This window comes from Marmota flaviventris, chromosome 2 (genome assembly GCF_047511675.1).
Source record: "Marmota flaviventris isolate mMarFla1 chromosome 2, mMarFla1.hap1, whole genome shotgun sequence".
Lineage (NCBI taxonomy): Eukaryota > Metazoa > Chordata > Mammalia > Rodentia > Sciuridae > Marmota > Marmota flaviventris.
The window spans coordinates 178,603,463-178,622,047 of NC_092499.1; the positions used below are offsets into that span (position 1 = coordinate 178,603,463).

General features: G+C 60.2%; 1 protein-coding gene across 6 annotated transcripts in view; it reads right to left on the reverse strand.

The window, feature by feature from the left end:
* Positions 1 to 18,585, reverse strand: part of Nol4l (nucleolar protein 4 like) — a 115,568-nt gene that overhangs the window by 9,619 nt on the left and 87,364 nt on the right. For 4 of the 6 annotated variants that reach the window (XR_003584075.2, XM_027945193.2, XM_027945195.2 and 1 more), the window contains 4 exons: positions 17,591 to 17,732; positions 2,605 to 2,882; positions 455 to 640; positions 189 to 380 (listed from right to left, as the gene is read on the reverse strand). Coding sequence is in view for 5 of the 6 variants with exons in the window: in XM_027945193.2 (XP_027800994.1) it covers positions 189 to 380; positions 455 to 640; positions 2,605 to 2,882; positions 17,591 to 17,732 (798 nt within the window). In the remaining variant the exon portion in view is untranslated. Of the gene's footprint in view, positions 1 to 188; positions 381 to 454; positions 641 to 2,604; positions 2,883 to 17,590; positions 17,733 to 18,020; positions 18,104 to 18,246; positions 18,459 to 18,585 lie in introns of those variants that run through there. The other 2 variants (XM_071608838.1, XM_071608839.1) reach the window with 2 other exon arrangements.

Below are 18,585 nucleotides of genomic sequence, written 5' to 3' on the forward strand. Positions count from 1 at the left end.
TGGGGCAGGAACTGGGGGTCCAGGACCAGGGAGCCTTTCCAGGCTTCAGGTTCCCCATTTAAAACAGGAGTCAAGGGACCTGCTTCCAGGGCTGCTGGTGGGTTCTGGGCCAGGCGCCCGGCCGTGGGACGCTCAGGACCCCGGGCTGGGGCTGGGGAGCCAGAGTGGCGCCGTTGGGGAGAGCTCACCATCTCCATGCCGTTCTTCTTCATGCGCCGGCAGGACTTGAGGTACGTGCGGATGCGCTTGCGGGCCCGCTCCTGGAACTCGGGGAACTGCCGGCTGCAGGACTCGATGATGGCCTGGATCTTCTCCTTGGGCTGCTTGGAGATAGGCACCATGCGGTCCAGGTTCTCGTCCACAAAGAGGCGCACAAACATCTGTGGGGGACACAGGCTCTCAGGGCGGCTGTCCCTGCGCGCATCCCCCAACGCTGGCCCTGCCCAATGCTCACGTTGAAGGCCTTGAGGCGCTCGGGGTCCATGCCCTCAGAGTCATTCATCTTGTCATTGTCCTCGTGGTCGTCATGGTCATCATCGTCATCATCTGCCGTGGGGGCCCGGCCCACAGTCAGGTCTTCAGGGCAGCCACTGACCTCAGTCTTGATGGAGTCGTAGCTCCCAGAGCTGTAAGGTGGGGACTGGCCGGAGGCAGGAGGCAAAGGGTCAGTCAGCCTGTGGCTGCTAGCATGGTCCCCTATAGGCCACAGGGACCTGGGGACCCACTCTTCAAGGCCCTGAGCAAATCTCCCCTCTCCAGCTCCCTTCATCTGTGACATGGGTGCAGCACTCCTGCCCAACACCCTTCCTGACCTTTCCCCCTGGAGGCAAGGGGGGGCAGTGGTTTCCTGCACACGGTGCCCACACCAGGCCCTGCCACACTGCCTGAGGGACACAGAGGACTCCCAGCCCACCCTTCCGTGTGCCAGGATCTGTTTTGGCTTCTGGGATTCCTTTCTGATCCCCAAGGGGCTGCTATCCTGAGTTGACAACCAAGCTGTCACCAGAGCAGGAGGAGGGACAGATGGGCTGGGAGGGGAAACAGCCCCGGCGAAGGGCCGACAGGCAGAGTTGGTTTCTGGAGTGCTCAGGGCTCTGTCTGCCCACAAGGAGACACTGGGGCCCCAGTGAGGACGTGTGCGCAGAAGCAGGAGAGGGAGTCAGACCCAGCCCACCTGCCCCCCCAACTCCTGCGGCCGAGCAGGCTCCATGTGCCCCTCCGTCCACAGCGCACGTCACTTTCCTGAGTACGTGGCTCTTGCTCCCCTCTCTGTTGCTAGGAGGACATCCCTGGGGCCTCACCCTTTCTCTGTACCTGTGTCCAGCCCCACACCACCTGCCCTGCCCCTGCCTCAGGGCCTTACTCGGGGATTGCTATCATTAGCCTGTTAGAAGGTCGGCATCTGTGCCCTCTCCTGACTTCCTGGCCCTTGCTCTGCAAGAGGCTGGCATCTAGCAGGTGAGGAGCTGGGCTCTTGGAACACAGCTGCAGGTCAGGTGCTGTGATGTTCTGTGACATATCCTGGAGGGACCCCAGCCCTCAAGGAGCACATCAGTGAAGACACAGCCTGGCACCCGGTGCTGCGGGCCTTCCTCCACTGCTGCCCCAGGCTCTGGTGACCAGACCCCTGGGGCCAGCATCCTGGTGCTGCCTGTCTCCTCTTCCATACACAGGCTGAAAGGAAGGCCCCAGCCCTCCAGACAGTGCAGAGGGTCAAAAGACCTGCCTGGCACAGTGCTGGCTACCAGCTGGCCATGAGGCCTGGGCAGGTCACATTGCCTGGGCCAGAGCAGACTGTGGGAACTACAGGTAACACTCATGGCCCCTTCTCACTGCTTTGGTCCCTGAGCCCTGGGCCCACCCCTGGGACCTGTGGCCATGGAGGCAATGGCTAGGGGGCCCCGAGGATCCAACCTGCCCCCTGCCCCCAACAGCAGCTCTGCCTGCTCCCTGCACCCTGCCAGACAACACTCTGGCCAGAGACGACTCGGCACCATCCCTTTGTACCCATGAGACACCGTCGGGAGCCAGCCTTGGCACCTACCCCGCCCGCTCTGCAGAACAGTCAGCCCAGGAAGGGGGAGTGACTGTCCAGGGGGAAGCTGGAGCCCAGGGCTGCAGGGCTGGGGAAGATGTCCCAGGAGAACCGCACCCTCCAGTGCCATCCTGTTCTATTGCAGGAAACCTAAATGGCCCCAAGATGGCGCGTGGAAGTGTGAGAGTGACCCCATGATGGGGGGGCCTGCCCTGCCCACCTTCTCCCCCCTGGCCTGGGAAGAACTCCACCCCTGTATCCCTGGGGCCTCACCTTTTCTCTGTACCATCTGGAAAACGAGGACAGGCAAGCAAAGTATCCAGGAAGCGTGAGGCCTGTGTTTTGGTGCTGAATGTCCCAAGCAAGGGGACAGGTCATAGGCACACAGGTCACCTGCCATCTCCCATTCCAGAGCCTCTCTCAGAAAATGATGACTTAGTGGCCACAGTCACCACCCTGACCACGGGTCACACGGGGACTGGTTCCAGCTAAACTCAGGCAGATGCCCTTTCATTTCGACCTCATGAGAACCCCGTGGTTTCCCGGGGGGGAGGCCCCCAGCCACGCACCTCGGGGGTGGCCTTCACCCCGTACTTGACACGGCTCCGCAGCCCATCAGCGCTGCAGCCGTCCGAGGGGTAGGAGGGCGTGCCGATTGCAGTGCCTGGTGGGAGCTTGTCGCATAGGTTGATGGGCTGGTCCTCAGTGGTGGCAGTGAAGTCCATGGGGGCGGCAGCACCGTTGCCATTCATCTCGGGGAAGGCGGGGTCGCCCTGCGTGCTGCTGGACGCGGATGGGTTCAGGGTGGAGGAGCCATTGCCGCTGCCGCTCTCGGAGGAGGAGTCGTCTGGAAGGAGAGGCCTGGATGTGAAGCCCGTCCCACACCCACCGCCCCAGCTCCGCAGGGTGTCACGGCAGCCCCTGGAGCCCCTGCCCTGCGCTGCCCAGAGAGCTGCGTTCCCAGAGAGCGGGTGTGCGCCCCTGTCCACCCCACGAGCTCCAGGACGCAGGCTGAGCCAGGGCGCAGTGGCCACGGTGCGGGGTGTGCAGAACAGAGGTCTCTGCTCCCTGAGCCCACAGTACCTCATCCACCCCAAGGGTCCAGAGATTCCCAGCACCTCCAGAGGCTGCAAAATTGCCCCTCCCCATCCCCACTGCGCTGCCCCCGCCACCTTGCCCTCCGGGTCCCTCCCCACAGCAGAGCCCCACGTCTCCTCCTCTGCCTCAGGAGAGCAGGATGGCGCCCTGAGAGGCCCAGTCACCCATGCCTCTCCTCACACAAGCCCATGGGGGCAGCCTACATGTAGACACAGCATCCTCAACTGTGCCCTCCGTGCATGGCTGGGTGGCCTTGGACATCCCAAGCAGGGCCTGGGTCTGCACAGGTACCCTTCCTGTGACCCACTGCCCGTGTGCCCCTAGCTTTGTGGCCTTTGCAACTCCCCAGCCAAGTCCTGCTCCAGGGAGGCTCCAGGGTCCCTTCATGTACCCTCTCTGCTCTCCCGAGGTGGGGCGCCCCCTGCTGTGGAGAGCGCAGCACTGCCTGCAGGATGCCGGAGACTGAACTTTACCGCCAGGGCCCGACATCTTCAGATCGAGTCCAGGCCTCTCCCCACCCACCCCACCCTCCGGACAGCAGCGGAGGCCCAAGCTGCACGGAACTCCAGGGGTCGCTGTCAGGTGAACACCTGGTAGTTCCCGGGGGCGGGCCAGGTGCCCTGGTAGCTGTGCACCCAGCACTAGTGGGGGAGGCGTGGCCACAGAGAGCCCTGACCATGTCAGGCCGCCCCTTCCTCCAGGATAGGGTCGCACTGGACCCTACCCCCACCCTCCCAGCCGGCAGATTATGAAGATTTAGTCCCCGGTGCTGGGCACTGGGCACGCGCACCTCCTGTGCGTCCCCATGGCGACCAAGTGCTCTAGAGCCCAACCAATGGCAGGTCTCCTGGCTGCCCAGGGGCGGGACCGGGCTGCCCATCAAGCAGCCAGGGCCCTGGGCAGAGGGGGATGGGAAAAGCTCATGCAGTGGCACCCCTCCCCCTCGGCTGCCGCAAGTCCCCTGGGCCACACTGCACATGCTGCTGCAACCTCCTCCTCGGGGCAGGCTGGATCCACGCTCCAGCCACATTCCCCCAGCCTGCAAACGGTTCCCTGTCACCCAGCCTGTGCCCAGCTACTTCTGAGACCACCTAACTCCTCCAGCCCTCACAGAAGGGTCTTCTGGCAGTATCTCCAGTGACCAGGCTGGACATTTGTGAAATGAACAAATCTGCCTGGTGGTACTTCCTGAGCACCTACTGTGTGTCGGCCCTGTCGCAGGTCCAGAGTAAAGTGATGCCTCCGGCCAGGGGTCAGCCTTCCTGGGGAGGGGTCAGAGGTCTATCAGTGAGCCTACCAGTTAACTGGGAAGGTGAATCATGGGAAGGGGCCCCAACTGTCAAACAAGCCCTTTCATCCCCCCTGTGCTCATCTCCCCCAAGCAGATACCCTTCCTGTGACCCACTGCCCGTGTGCCCCTAGCCTTGTGGCCTTTGCAACTCCCCAGCCAAGCCCTGCTCAGGGGAGGCTCTCCTGGGCTCTGCCTGCTGCCTCCAGGTGGGCCGCCTTCCTCCACGCCCTGGGAAGGAGGTGCAGCGTCCTCCTGGGGATAGCCCAGGGTCATCCCAAAAGCTGCCTATGCCCAGCAGGGCAGGGCTCCATCAGCTGCCTCCCTGACCCGGTTTTCCTCCAGGAGGATGGACCCTGCCCTTCCTGGGCATGAGCACGGATGTGCTCAGGGGCCGCTGAGGGCGCACCACACTCCTGGGGCCTTGCCCTGGTCAGAAGCCTGGCTGGGGCCACGTCCTGCTCCATCAGCTGATGGCAGAGGCTGCCACCTCCTTCACTGCCGGGTGGGGCCTGTGTTGCCAGAGGACAGGTGCTGGTGCCAATGGCGGCACCCACCTCCCTGTCCTCAGGTACCACCGCAGTCGGGTGAAGGAGGCACCAGGAGCCCTCACCTCGTGTGGCCATGTATTCCAAGGTTTTAGAAGAAATCGGAAATCTACACCATGTTAGATTTCCAATTTTAAATCCAGATACATCACAAAGATTTACAACTTGGGCTGGGGATGTGGCTCAAGAGGTAGCGCGCTCGCCTGGCATGCGTGCGGCCCGGGTTCCATCCTCAGCACCACATACAGACAAAGATGTTGTGTCCACCGATAACTAAAAAATAAATACTAAAATTCTCTCTCAAAAAAAAAAAAAAAAAAAAGACTTACAACTTATTTATATGGTTTACATTTTGAAAAGCCTTGGACAGGCAAAATGTCATCTAGCCACACAATGGAATATTATTCAGCCATAAAAAATGCAAGAAGGTTGGAACTGTTACACTGTGGATGAACCTGAGGAGTGACGCTGATTGAAGTGAGCTGGAGACAGAATAGCTGATCCCGCTCACACGCTGCGTCTAGAACAGGCAAATTTGTAGAGGCAGAAAGTATATTTGAAGTTACCTGGGCCTGGGGAGAAGAGGGATAGGGCATTAATGGGTACAGAATTTCTGTTTGGGGTGATGAAGAAGTTTTGGAAATATTAATTAAGATGGCAAAATCTGTTATGCATATTCTACCCCATATACAGCAAAACTAAAACCTCGAGTAGGCCCGGACCTCCATACTGCACCAGGGACAGGGAAAGTCAGCCCCAACAGAGCCCACATCTACCTGAGTGACCAAAAGTAATAATAATACTAATCACAAATGTCTGCTCCCCAGCCTGCCCAGGCCCTTCCTACCTGGGGCTCTGCTCAGGTGGCCCCAACCACAGCCCTTCCCAGCCTGCCCCACTGCAGCCCGTGCACAGACTGCCTGTGAAGGAGGCCCACGTTCTGCCATCTGGGCATGCAAGGAGCGGTGATGGGGGGACACCAGAAGGGCATTTCTCCCTGGCCTCAATTTCCCTTCAGATGGCCGTCAGGCACGTAGGCTATCTAAGGCATGCACGGCCCTGGTCCAGAGCAGGCTGTCCGTCTCCTCACCTTGCACCCACCTACTTGCCTCAGCTCAGTCTTTCCCAGCCTGGAACCCAGGCTTCCGGGGCCCAAGTCCAGCATGGCGCCAAGTCCGAGGTGGGCACGGGGAAGGCCAAGGCGATCTGCTCCTGCTCGGCCCCTCCTTTCCTCAACACCTGCTGGGTGCAGCCTGAGCCAGCCGAGCTGGACACTGGGGACCAACAGTGGAAAGAGGGCGGCCGCCTGGGGGCTGGTGCCTGAGTGAGCAGGAACCAAACCGAGGGCTCCTGAGGGGGGGACACCTGCTTTCTCACCCAATCTAGCCCCACGTTCTGTTCATCTTTCAGGGCCCGATGAGCGCCACTCCTCAGGGAGGCCGCTGCCTGCCATCCTGGCAGCTCAGGGGCAGGCGGCTCTGTGTGTCGTGGCCCCCAGGTCAGTCCCTGCTGGCCACGCGCCGGCTCCAGCAGGGCCAAGGCCTTGGTGCACGCTGCCCTCTTCCTGCCACGCTGACCTGGCTACCCCGAGGCTCCTTCCTTAACTTCCCCAGCTTTGCTTAAAGGCCACCATCTCAGTAGGACTCCTCTGACCAGCCCCTGCCCCCCGTCTGACACACTGACCCCTTTACCTATTTTTTCCCAGCACATTTATCATCTTCCCACAATGCTGTTCTGTTTATCATCCGTGGCCTGCGCCCAGCCCCCACAGAAGCCGCCCCAGCCCCGAGGCCTAGGATTGGCAGAGCCATATCCGGTGGACCTGGATCACTGGGGCCTCCCCAGAAGCCACGCCCCTTCCTCTGGGAGGCACCCTGGTCCTCCAGGGTTCCCCAGGATGAGCACGTGCCTGGGCCTGGCCAGTCAGCAGGGCCCACCCCAGCGAGTGGTGATGCACGTGACTAAGTGAACCCAGGAAGGTCAGCCCTGGGCTCTCTCCACCTGGGGGCAGCTGAGATTGTGGGCGGGGGCCACCCTGGGGAGAACAGGCCAGCACAGAAAACCCCTAAATCCATTTGTGCCTAAAACCAAAGAATGCCTGGACTATTAGGTTACAGGAGCCGTCACTTCCTTATTGCCAAAGCTGGCTGGAGGCGGGTTTGTCACATGGGTCTGGCTTGGTCTCTGAGTAACTGGGCTGAGAGATGGGACTTGGGAGCTGGTACCTACCAGCGCAGGCCACGGCCCTGCCCACAGCCCTTCTCCCAGTTTGGGGGAGAGGAAGCAGAGGGGCAGGGCAGCTGGGTTCTGACCAGTTCCAAATCCTTCCTCTCCTGTCCTCCAAAAGCAAGCCTGAGGACAGCTGCCAGCAGGCACCCACCCCGGCCTCCCTGTGCACGACCTTGAGCACAGCAGCCTCCTGGGCTCCTCTTATCTACAGTCCAGGGAGTTGTCGCTGACGCCCTCTTGGGCTCCAACACTTTATGACTCTGTGAAAAGCCCCAGCTGGCCCTGCGGCCCCAGAGGCTGGCACACAGGGCCTTCCAGGGGCGCAGGCCAGGAGTTCTGGTTGGACCCACCCAGACCTGGAGCTGGAAGTAAAACCTAAGGGTGCCCAGATGATCCTCTTGTCAACAGCTGGTCCCGTCTTGTGGCTGTGCCAGGAGGCCCCTGCAGGACCAGCAGCCTGCCTCACCTGTGGCCTGCAGGCAGCAGAGAGGAGCCCCGAGGGGCCCTGGAGAGGTGGAGAGCGCACCCTGCTGAACCCCTCCCAGCTCTGGGGAAAGACGACACTCCTGTCTGGGCAGGACCCAGAGCCCACCGCCTGTGCCCGGAATGCCATGGGCAGGGAAGGCCTGCGTGCCCATGTACTCTAGCGCAGGGCAACGTGCTGGCGTTCAACTGGGGGAATCAACGATGAATGGGGGAAGTTGTTCTTCCCTCTGTCCCGTCTCCAGAAGTAGGACAAAAGTCCTTTCACCTCGGCAAACAATGCTCTTATGTGGGCGCCAGTGCCCTACAGCCCACACAGGCCTGCGTCTGTCCAAGCCGCCAATCACCACCCTGGGCTCTGGGGCCACAGCCAGCAGGCCCCTCTCCTGGTGGGCGACTCACGCCAACACCAGGCCAGGCTGGGGAAAAGTGGAAAGGTCCACCACCCCGGGACCATGGGGTGGGTGCAAGGGCCACAGCCCACACGCCCAGCTGTCGCCATGGCCAGAGGTGCAGGCCTGCTTGGGGAGGCTCCGGTCAGCAGCGGCCAGGTGGGGGCAGGGGGAGGGTGGTCAGTGACTCACACACAAGATGAGCCGGGCGAGGGGAGAGTGCTGGGGCCTGCAGCCCCTCGTGGCCACCAGGAGGTGTGGACACCAGGGCAGGACCCTTAAGGGCCTGTAGTCCGAAGCACTGGCTGCTCTGGACTCGGGGCATGCGCTCAACAGGGCTCCCCTCTCATCCCTCACGCTGCTGCTTTGACAAAGGCCAGTGGCCATGTTTACATGATGAGCAGTTCCAAGGAGCACCAGGCTCCTGGCAGCTACCCAGCTCTTCCTCCTGGAAGGCAGGGCAGAGAGGCCCTGGGGTCAGATGGGGGACACAAGGATCCCACCATCCTGGATGAGGAGGCCACGCTGGGCATCCATCTGCCCCACTGCATGAGGCCCACATCACTGGGTCTTCAGGCCCCTGCTGCCCACCCCTGCTCTGTCCCTGAGGTTCACACAGCCTGGCCTGGCCCAGTGAGGGGTCAGGGAGCGCTTGTCATGCACCTGGTCTCCACTGGTGCTTCCTAACATGCAGCCTTAGTCACGGGCACCCCTATTCTACAGCTGTGGGGGCTCTGCCAGACCTTTGTTGACTTGTTCCTGTTTTGAGTTTTTGTGGTACTGGGGACTGAACCTTGGGGTGCTTTGTACTGAGCTATATCTGCAGCCCTTTTTATTTTTTATTTTGAGGTAGGGTGTCCCTAAGTTGCTCAAAACAGTCTCCAACTTGCGATCCTCTTGCCTTGGCTTCCTGAGTTGCTGGGATGACCAGCAAGTGCCACCATGCCCGATAACTTGTTCCTTAAGGAGATGTCAACACCTAAGCCCTCAGAGTCAGGAGTAACGTCCAATAGAAACAGTGGGAGCCACATACATGGTCTGGAGTTTTTCCAATAGCTATGTTTTCTTTTTGTGGGTTTTTTTATTTGGGGGGGGGGGTTACTGGGGATTGAACTCAGGGGCACTTAACCACTGAGTCACATGCCCAGCCTTTTTTGTTTAGTTTTGTTTTGCTTAGAGACAGGGTCTTACTGAGTTGCTTAGCACCTTGCTAAGTTGCTGAGGCTGGTTTTGAACTCACAATCCTCCTGCCTCAGCCTCCAGAGTCACTGGGATTACAGGCATGCGCCAATGTTCCTGGCTTAGCTATGTTTTTAAAAAGTAAAAATAACAGTTGAAATTATTATTTTTTCCAGTGGTAAAGATTAAACCCAGGGCCCTGTGCATACTAGGCAAGAAAATAATTTTAATAATCAATTTTAAAGCTGAGCACAATGGTGCATGCCTATAACCCCAGAGACTCTGGAGGCTGAGGTAGGAGGTTGGCAAGTCAGAGGCCAGCCTGGGTGACTTGGTAAGATCCCATCTCAAAATCTTTAAAAAATCTATTATCTTTAATACAACATATCAAAAAACATCATTTCAGCAAATAGTCAATAAAATCGAGACTCCTTGCCTTCTTCTTTCACTGAGTCACTGATGCCCGGTGTGTCTCCACTAGTGTGGCCCCAGCCATTTCTGTGTGCTCAGCAGCCACTGGCGAGGCAGTGTAGACCCTGGCTTCCCCTAACACTGACATGGCATCTTTCTGCAGGGACCCTGGGGTCCAAGCCCTACAGGTGTCCAAGCTGCCAATGAGAGCTCAGGGAACAGGGCCTAGGAAGAGACGCCGCCCTTGGTGGGGGATGGACACCGAGTACACACAAGTCGCTGTGTGGGGTATAAGTAACTCCTCATGCCTGGCCTGCACAACCTGTGAAGCAGACACCCGTGAGGGGCCACAGGCTGCTGGGCGGAATTCACCAGCCCACTGTCCCTACAGAGGGAGTGGCAGCACCCAGGTGGCTCCCCAAAGCACTCCCACCCCACCTCTGTGCTGCTGAGCCCCTGGGAGTCTCTTTAGGCCTCAGTGTGCACATCTGTACTGGGGATAAAACCTGCCCCAACCAGCCCAGAGGATCTGCTCCCAGGGTGGACTGCCAGAGTCTGTGTCCTCCTAGGCCCGAGGTTCTCCCTGCTCTGACCCCCCCAAGAACAGTCGGCAGGACGGACGCCAGTGCAGGGTGCCAAGCTCCTGCTGGGAGGCTGCTGCTCCCAACAGATCGTGTCCCGAGAGCAACAGTCACTTCAAGCCACCAGGTGTGAATGATTCTCGGGGCAAGGCCCTGATCTGGGAGCCCGTGTGCCTGTGGTGTCTGAGGGCCCCAGAGGGCCTTCCCTTTCGCAGGTCTTCCAGGAAGGAAGCTGGGCTAGCTCTGGTGCATCCCAGTCCTTAGGTCAGGGCGATGACGTGACACGGACGTGGCCCCAGTCACTTCCTGGTTCCTGGTGCCTCTTACCCCCACCCCAGCCTCCTCTCCAGCAGGGCAGGGCTGCCTCCTCAGGGGTCAAGAAGGAGGGGTGCTGTAGCTCCTGGGTGAGGGGCAGGTGGCCCCACAGGTCCTGGCTGATCTCCGGGGGCCGGGCGGGGAGCCCTGGGAAGGCAGCACCCACCTCCTTTCCTAGCAGGTGACTCTCACCTCCTCAGCCCCAGGCCTGTCCTGCTCTCCTTCCTCACTAGGCGACCGGGGCCCAGCAGCCTGCACAAGGCCAGCGCTGTGCAGGCTGCGCCTCTTCTGGGATAAAGGGGCCTCTCGGCGCTGTCTCCCGGCCTCCCCTCCTTGGCGGGCTGGGGGCCAGCACAGCCCAGCACTGTCTGTGCCGCCTGCAGCTCAGCTCATGATGGGCACTTGCCTGTGGCCCAGGACTGCCGCATGGCCCCCACCCAGGCTCTGGAAGGGTCTGGGCCCCTGGGCCTGCTCCAGGGGGTGGGGAGGGCAGGAGGCTACTTCTTCTCCACCTAGTGGGCTCAGTAGGGCTGTTTGGGGCCAGAGGAGGCTCAGGCCAAGCTCCCAGGCTCACCTCAGAGATGCAGGCTCAGGTGAGGGGCCAGGCCAGCCCCGCAGGTGAGGGGAGGAAGGCTGTTTAAAGGCCTCTGATCCCTGTTGCTCTGATCCCTGCTCTCAACCTAGTGAGACCCCATCTCAAAAAGCAGCAGAAGTGGAGCCACCGCCGCCACCACCCACTGTGGGAAAAGCCCCTCTGAGGCCGTCACGTGGCTTGATCCTCCCACCCATGGGACAGTAACCAGGCCCACCTGAACATTGGCTTGCAGGGACTTGGTTGCAGCAGCACAGGCTCTTTGGGCCCCTGGCAGGGGGGGTGTCTGTGGAGGGTGGGCCTGAAAGAGGGGGGACCACAAGTGGACCTTCAGAGAGCTGTCTCTGGGTCTGAATGGCCTGGCCCAACACCCACTCACCCCCTCCCACAGCCTCCTGATGACGCTTCGCTCAAGTGGCTTCTGCCCCTGGCTGGGCAGGTTCCAGGGGGCATCCTGAGGGCCCACACAGCAGCCAGCACACACAGGTGGGCTACTGCCTGGCTGCGTCTCCTGGGACAGCAGTGTGACCTCCCAGGTGCCTGCCTAGCAGCCAGGGAGCACAGGGTAGGTGAAGTCTGCCAGAACAAGAAGCAGGGTCTTCAGGGACCCAGGGTGCCTGGACAGGTCCTGGACATGTAGCGGTGGGGGACAGGAACTCAGGGGATGTGAGGGCAAGTAGTGAGTGCCCAGGTGTGGCAGTCACCAAGAACCCTCTCAGCCTGGCTCTCCTTCCAAAGAAGGAGGGCTCTGGGGACTGAGGGCAGAAGCTAGGAGGCTCTGGCCTGGGCCCTGTGTGGCCAAGGGGGTTGAAGATGCGAGACTGGACAGTGGGTCTTGTGAGGGATCAGAGAACCTGGAAGAGATGGAGGCCTCTCTGTCCTACGGGGCATGCTTTTCCTGCACCTCCCTGCAGGGACCAGGGAGAGGGGCCTAAGCCAGCGAGGAAAGGAAAGGGGGCACCCAAGGTGGGTGGGGCCCAACCTGCCCTGGAGGGGATGGCCCAGCTGACCAGCCAGCATTTCTCTCACCACCCAAGGGCAGTGAGAGCCAGGAAGCAGGAAGGCTTGGTCTTCCAACGCCACACCAGGATTAACGCCACAACCACCCAAGTCATGTCAGACAGAGTGAGGCTCAGAGAGGGTGAGCAACTTGCCTGGGGGCAGGTCAGGACGTGTTCAGACTTCCTATACGAAGCTACAACTACCAAGACCTCAGGCCCTCAGCATCCATCCCTTCCATCCATCCCTTCCATCTTCCCACTTGGCTGTGGCCTCTGGTGGCCTTCCTGGGTCAGAGGAAACATATGGAGACACGTGGCTCCAGACCCCCAGGCCTGGTACCCAGCATCCTCTTCCCTCCTGACCTCCTACGGACACGCCACTGCCCAAGGCCCTCTGCCCATGTGCTGCCCCCTCTAAGGGCCTTTCTGGGTCTCCCGTCAGCATCAGCCACTGGCCACTGGCTGAGCACCTGTGGTCAGGCTGCGAATGGAGCCCAGGTCAGCCGACTGGGCTGAGCAGGACACTTCCTATAGCTTTGCTTGTGGAAAAACAGGGACTTGGGTGCCTTTCCAAGGGAGTAGCCAAAACACGGGCTCCAGAGAGACCTGCTTCCCTCTGGTCGGGAAGTTACTTCCCCCTCTGTGATGTCTCCTCCTCTGTGGGACAGGAACAGTCACAGTTTTGTGCTCACAGGGCCGGTGCTGGGCACATGATGGGCTAGAGCCAGGCGGCCTCCAGTTGCTGGGCTGACCAGACAACCCTTAAGACTGCGGCAGATCTACCTCGGTGACAGGGATGGGGAAAGGGTGGCTGCAGCACATGCCTTCCCATCTTCTTTTTAAAAGGAAACAAAGCTTTGATCGTGTGCACAGAAAAGTCTGAGAAAAATGTGCCCCCTGAACATTGGTATTTTAATTTTTTGCTCCTTTATTTTTTTCTAAATTTTCTACAATGAATGTGACCCTTGGGAAAAAAGACCAAGAACAAGATGCACATCTAAAATGACAAGAAAGCAGTCAGCCTGGTGGGGCCCATCCTCCGGGTGCTCCCTCTTCCACCAACCAGACTCCTGGAGGGAGGCGCCCGGTGGGCGGCAGGACAGGGCTCAGCACCCAGCAAAGCATGGCGCTTAGTTTCCGCGTGGCTGAACCCAGGAAAGGCCCTCAAAGACCAGCACCCTCACTGCCTCTGCGCAGCCTCAGACTGACACAGTACCAGGCACCAGGGCCAGGAGCATCAGGCAGGGAACCCAGACCTTCTGGTCAGCAGGCAGGAGTTCACTGGCTCTGCATCCTGACCTGATGAAGGGGACACTCCAGTGTCCTAGGGGTCCCTGTGGCCCAGGCTGGAAGAGTGGCCTCATGTGACAGGCACAGCCCAGAGGCCTGGGGCTCTCCGGGCTCCACATGGCTCTGTGGCAGCAACCACACTTCCTATCCTGTGGGAGGTGGAGGCAGTCCCCTGGTGAGCAGCACCCTGCACTGTCCCTGGCGCTGCTTCCTGTCTGCCCAAGGGGTGAGTAACGTCCGCTCCCCACCTCGATGCCCGCCCCCCTCTAGAGTCCAGGCGCCACAGTTTCCATCAGGAAGGGGCAGAGGGAGGCCTGGTAAAGCCCATCAGGGAGACTCGAGGAGGCCCTGCCAGTGAGGACACTCGCCTGACCTGAACCTGGCCCACCTGTGCCTGCGACCCCCACGCTCCGGTCGCTCAGCCACGGCAGCCATTTCCCCAGCTCCTCTGTGCCTGGTTGTGTGTTGCCCAGGTTGTGGCTCTCAGGGTGCTGGCACTGAGGGGAGGACACAGGCGCCAAACAGATAACTCCCCAGCAGGGCTGACCACCACAGCTGACTGCGCTCAGCCCCAAGGCAAGGCCAGGACGCATCTCCGGCGTCCTAGCAGCTGGCTTCGCTCAGGCACCCTTTGTCCACACCCAAAGGCAGCCGGGCTGGGGTCTCTCTGAGCACTGCCCATGTGCACAGAGGCATCCCAGAGCTGCAGCCAAGGCAAATGGGGGTCTGCAGAGGCCTCGTCCATGTGTGGCAGGGAGCAGTGGCAGGAGCCAGCTGTGCTGCCCTGGGCCAGGAGGGGGTGCCAAGTGGGCAGGGACCCTGGTGGAAAGGGGACAGCCCTGGGGCTTCCCTGGTGGCCCTGGCCGGGCCGATCTCCCTCTGTGCTGTCTCCTCGCATGCAAGACGGGTCCAGAGAGCCTCTCACACAGGCAGCCAGAGCCCCACCCAGGGAGCACTGTGGGAGTGCGGCTACTGCCACCACTTGCCCCAGGGACCCAGGAATGGGAACTCAGTGGCAGCTGTGGGAAATGCCACCAGGAGGTCTGTGCAGAGAAGGTTCACAAGCAGTGGCAGGGTTGGAGACAAGCAGGAGCCACCACATGGGCAGCACCCGCACACTCTGCCCACTCTCAGACTGTCAACAGACCCTGTCAAGGCCCAGCCTTCCTCTGCCTGTGCTAAGATTTTTAAAAAGAGGAGGAAGAAGAAGGAGGAGGAAGAGGAGGAAGAGTAAAGAAAACAGAGGAAGAAAAGGAAAAAGGCCCCACCCACCACCAGATGGGGCAGTGCAGACCACCCGCTTCTCAAAGTCGCTCGGTGGCATCACTGGCCAACAGGGGTGGGATGCAGCAACAGCTCATCTGCGTGGCCATGGGTGTCTTGCTCCTTCCGGTGAAAGGAAGAGTGGGGAGCTTGGACTGGGGAACTATCCTCTTAAAGAACCCAATCTGTGACCAGGCACACACCTGTGATCCAGCCGAGGCAAGAGGAGCACAAGTTCAAGATCAGCCCGGGCAACTTAGGGAGACCCTGTCTCAAAATAAAATGTAGCAAGGCTGGGGTGTGGCTCAGCAGCGGATGCCTGCAGTCAGTCCCCAGGACTGAAAGGAAAAGGATGCCACTTTCCTCACTGAGGAGTGACCTGCACCCACCTGGCAGGCTCACCCACCACAGGCCTGCTCGTTAGCTCATCTGGGCAGCAAAGACTCGGCGTAACCTGCCTGGCGGCAGCTGGACTCACCAAAGTAAAAAGCAAGACTGCCACGGTGCATACCTCGCAAAGCTCAGGTGTGGCCTCAGACAGCCATCTTTCCAAGGTGCTGCATCCCTGGGGGACTGAGGGCCCCAGGCCACTTGCCAATCCCACCAGGGGACCTGAGGCTCTCAGGGAGCTTACAGGATGAAGAGCAGGGCTGAGGCTGGGTGCAGCGTTCAGGGCCCACCACAGTCACCTGCTTGGCCTGTCCTAGTCCCTAGTACTTCAGTAACAAGAGGGGCCATGAGAATACCCTGAAGCTCCTGAAGGTCTCCTTTGCACTCATTCATGGGGCCAGATTTCAGCTCATTTCTACACAGAGAGCAGCTGGAAGGCTGGACCAGGAGTCCAGGCTGAGGGTATGCCCAGCCAAACCCTTTTGGGAACCCTTTGGGCAGACACAGTGGTCACCAACAGGCCCAAAGATTACAAAGGGCAGCAGAGAAACCAGCCGGCGAAGCCTCCTCATGGCCTGCGATGCCCTGCACCAGGTCTAGGCTGGCTCTGGCCAGCACATCAGCCCACAGCCTCCAGATACAGCTGCCGATTAGATGAATCCTGGTCAACATCACCCTCCCGTCTCTGTCTCTGGCAGTCCCTGACACACACCCTTGTTCTGTCAGCAAGTCAGCTTGCCTGGTCCCCTTATCCCGGCCAGGAGGGTTACCACCAGCATGGGCCTGCACTAGGCTCCTGAGGGCAGCTACAGGACAAATGAAACAGCCTTTCTGCACCCTCAGTTGACATCTAGGCAGCAGGCGGCAGATGCTGAGAGCACTGCAAGGCCCCCCACAGAAATTCCTCCTTCTGGTGCCTGGTCCTGAGACCCCAGATCACCACATGTCACCACGTCGCTGGGGAAGTGTTTCCATCAGTGACCACACTCCCAAAGGGTGTGGAGAACAATAGCACAAAACTCTGTTGGGAGTGAGGGGGGAACACAGCCCTATTCCTGGGCTGTGGGGTGCGTGTGTGTGGGGGGGGTGCGGCAGTGCTGGGGTCAGAATCCAGGGTCCTGCACATGCTAGGCAAGCACTCTACCACAGAGCCACATCCCTGGGTTCCTACTCTGGGCTTCTGAAAAATGTTCTGGGCTCCTTCTTGGGAGGGTGTAACTGATGGCCCTTGGCTGAGCACTGTTGGCAAGTCCCTTGGTGTGTCTTGGGTGTGGCCCTCGATCAGCTCAGCTGAGGCAGGAGGTCAGCTGCTGGGCACATCCCAGTCCCAGAGCCCCAGGCAGCCTGTGGCGCCCCAACCCTGGTCCCCACCCCCATGGGAACGCTGGAAAGCGGCAGTGGCCGGGAGGGTCCCAGCACGAGGGGGTCTGGCTGACCTCACGAGGCATCAAGGCACAAAAGCCCTTTCTTTCTCAGCAGCCTCGCACCCCACTCCTTGCACAGCCACCCTCTGCGCTCCCCAGCCCCTGGCCCAGACACCACAGGCCACCTGCAGGCTGGGTCTCCTCCCAGACAAAGCCAGACTCAGGCTGGGAGGGGTGGCGGGAAGCAGGCGTGTGGTTCCGCCATGGAGACGAACTTTGACCCAAACTGTGGCTCTACCCCTTATTTACTCTTTCAAGCTAACCCGTTCTGCAGAGTTAACATTACACCCCTTTTTAACCCTGTGCCTCCCTCCCACATCCAGGCCCGACCTTCAACCCCACCTAATTGCTGGCTCCTACACCCCAGTTCTCTGAGGCCAGCTCTAACTCATCCCCCCACCCCACCCCACCTCCTCCCTGGAAGTCAGAGCCACCAGGGCAGAGGGGCCACCCATGCCTACAACCCTTTCAAAGGGAGGCAGATGCCATGGCCTTAGAGCCCAAGCCTCTGGGGCTCCATATGGGGGCTTGGAGTGGACCTCTGGGATCTGACCTCTGACCCTAACTCTCCAACCCTCAGGAAGAAAGTCTCTATTCCAACGGAGGCCAGAGGAGGCCGACTGGGGGGCCTTGGATGGCCACTGAGGCCAAGGAGGATATGGGAACATTGTACATATGGTCACTCACCGGGTGACCTGTCCTCTTGCCTTTCCTCTCTGAGCCACAGTAACACAGCTCTCGTTTCCATTGCTGGAAAGCTGGCCTACTCTGGGTCAGACTCGAATCATGACAACTTTGAAATCCATGTCCCTTGAGCCTAGGAACATCTGAGCACACAAACACGCATGGTGCCCTTTGGGGGACAGTCCTTGTGTGCTCCACCCATTCATCTTTGGGAGGAGGGACTTGCTCTGTCACTTGGGGCTGGGGGCATAGAGGTCCTGGAGATGTTGGAAACTCTGATGGTGGTACCACCTCCAGAGGCCTCAGCCCAGATTCTACCACCCAGTCTGTCCAAGCTGCTCACAGGACAATCCAGCCCCTCCCCCACTGGCCGCGAGGGGCACTCACCGTCCTCTTGGCCATGGAGGTTCTGCGGGCTTCGCATCCTCTCGTCCTGGCTGGGACTCAGGCTGGAGGCCAGGTGTGGGTCAGCTGACATCCATGTGGAGTCATTCATATCAAAATCTTCACTGCTCACAGAAGTCTCATCCTGAGCAGAGACAAAGAAGGCGGGCATTCAACAGGGATGGGCTCTCGTGGGGCCTGAGGCAGCCTTTGAGTGGACTCGGAGGCCTGTGGGCATTGGGAAGTGCCCTAGAGGGCACAGGGAGCCCCCAAACCTTGTAGTGAGGGCCGGGTGGTACTCCCCCTGCCCCTTGGAAGTGGCCTGGGCTCTGGTTCCTGTCGAAGGCCAGGGCTGAGGGCCCCCGCTGTCTGTAATTGAAGACAATTAAGAGGCCTGCATCCTGTGGGGTGGGCGGCAGGGCCCAGCTCTTACCCTGTGAGCCAGGTTGAGACGAGGCTGTAAACAAGGGCTACTGCTCTCCGCCTGCAGCCCGGGAAAGAGGGTTCACTCCGCAGAGGGCCAGCGGGCAGCAATGGCACTAGGGAGGCCAAGCGGCTGCCTCCACCAGGGCTCCCTCCGACTCCCCTGGAGCATGCATGGGATTCCTTTCTCCCACTCCCCCAACCCAGAGGACATTTCTGTCTTCCTCCTTCCTAACCTTTGCTGTGCTTCAAAGATATGCTCTTGGGTGGCTTCCAAAGCTGAAAAGGCCAGCCCCAGAAGTGTGGAGAAGGAAGGGGGTGGAACGGGCCAGGGTTCCGACCAGACAGCAAAGGGGGTTCAGCTCAAGGGCCTGGGGGGCCGCCAGGGCCTTCCAAACAGCCGGATGGCCTGCTGGAGAGGACCACGCCTGCCTCCTCTCCCCTAGCTGCTGGCTTCAGTGTGAGCCCTTGGCCAGTCATCCGGGAACCCCCGGGGCGGGGCCCTCTCAATCCAGCCCTCCAGCAGGAAGGGACCCCACCTCCTTCTGGCCCAGCCTCTTTCAGGAGCAGCAAGC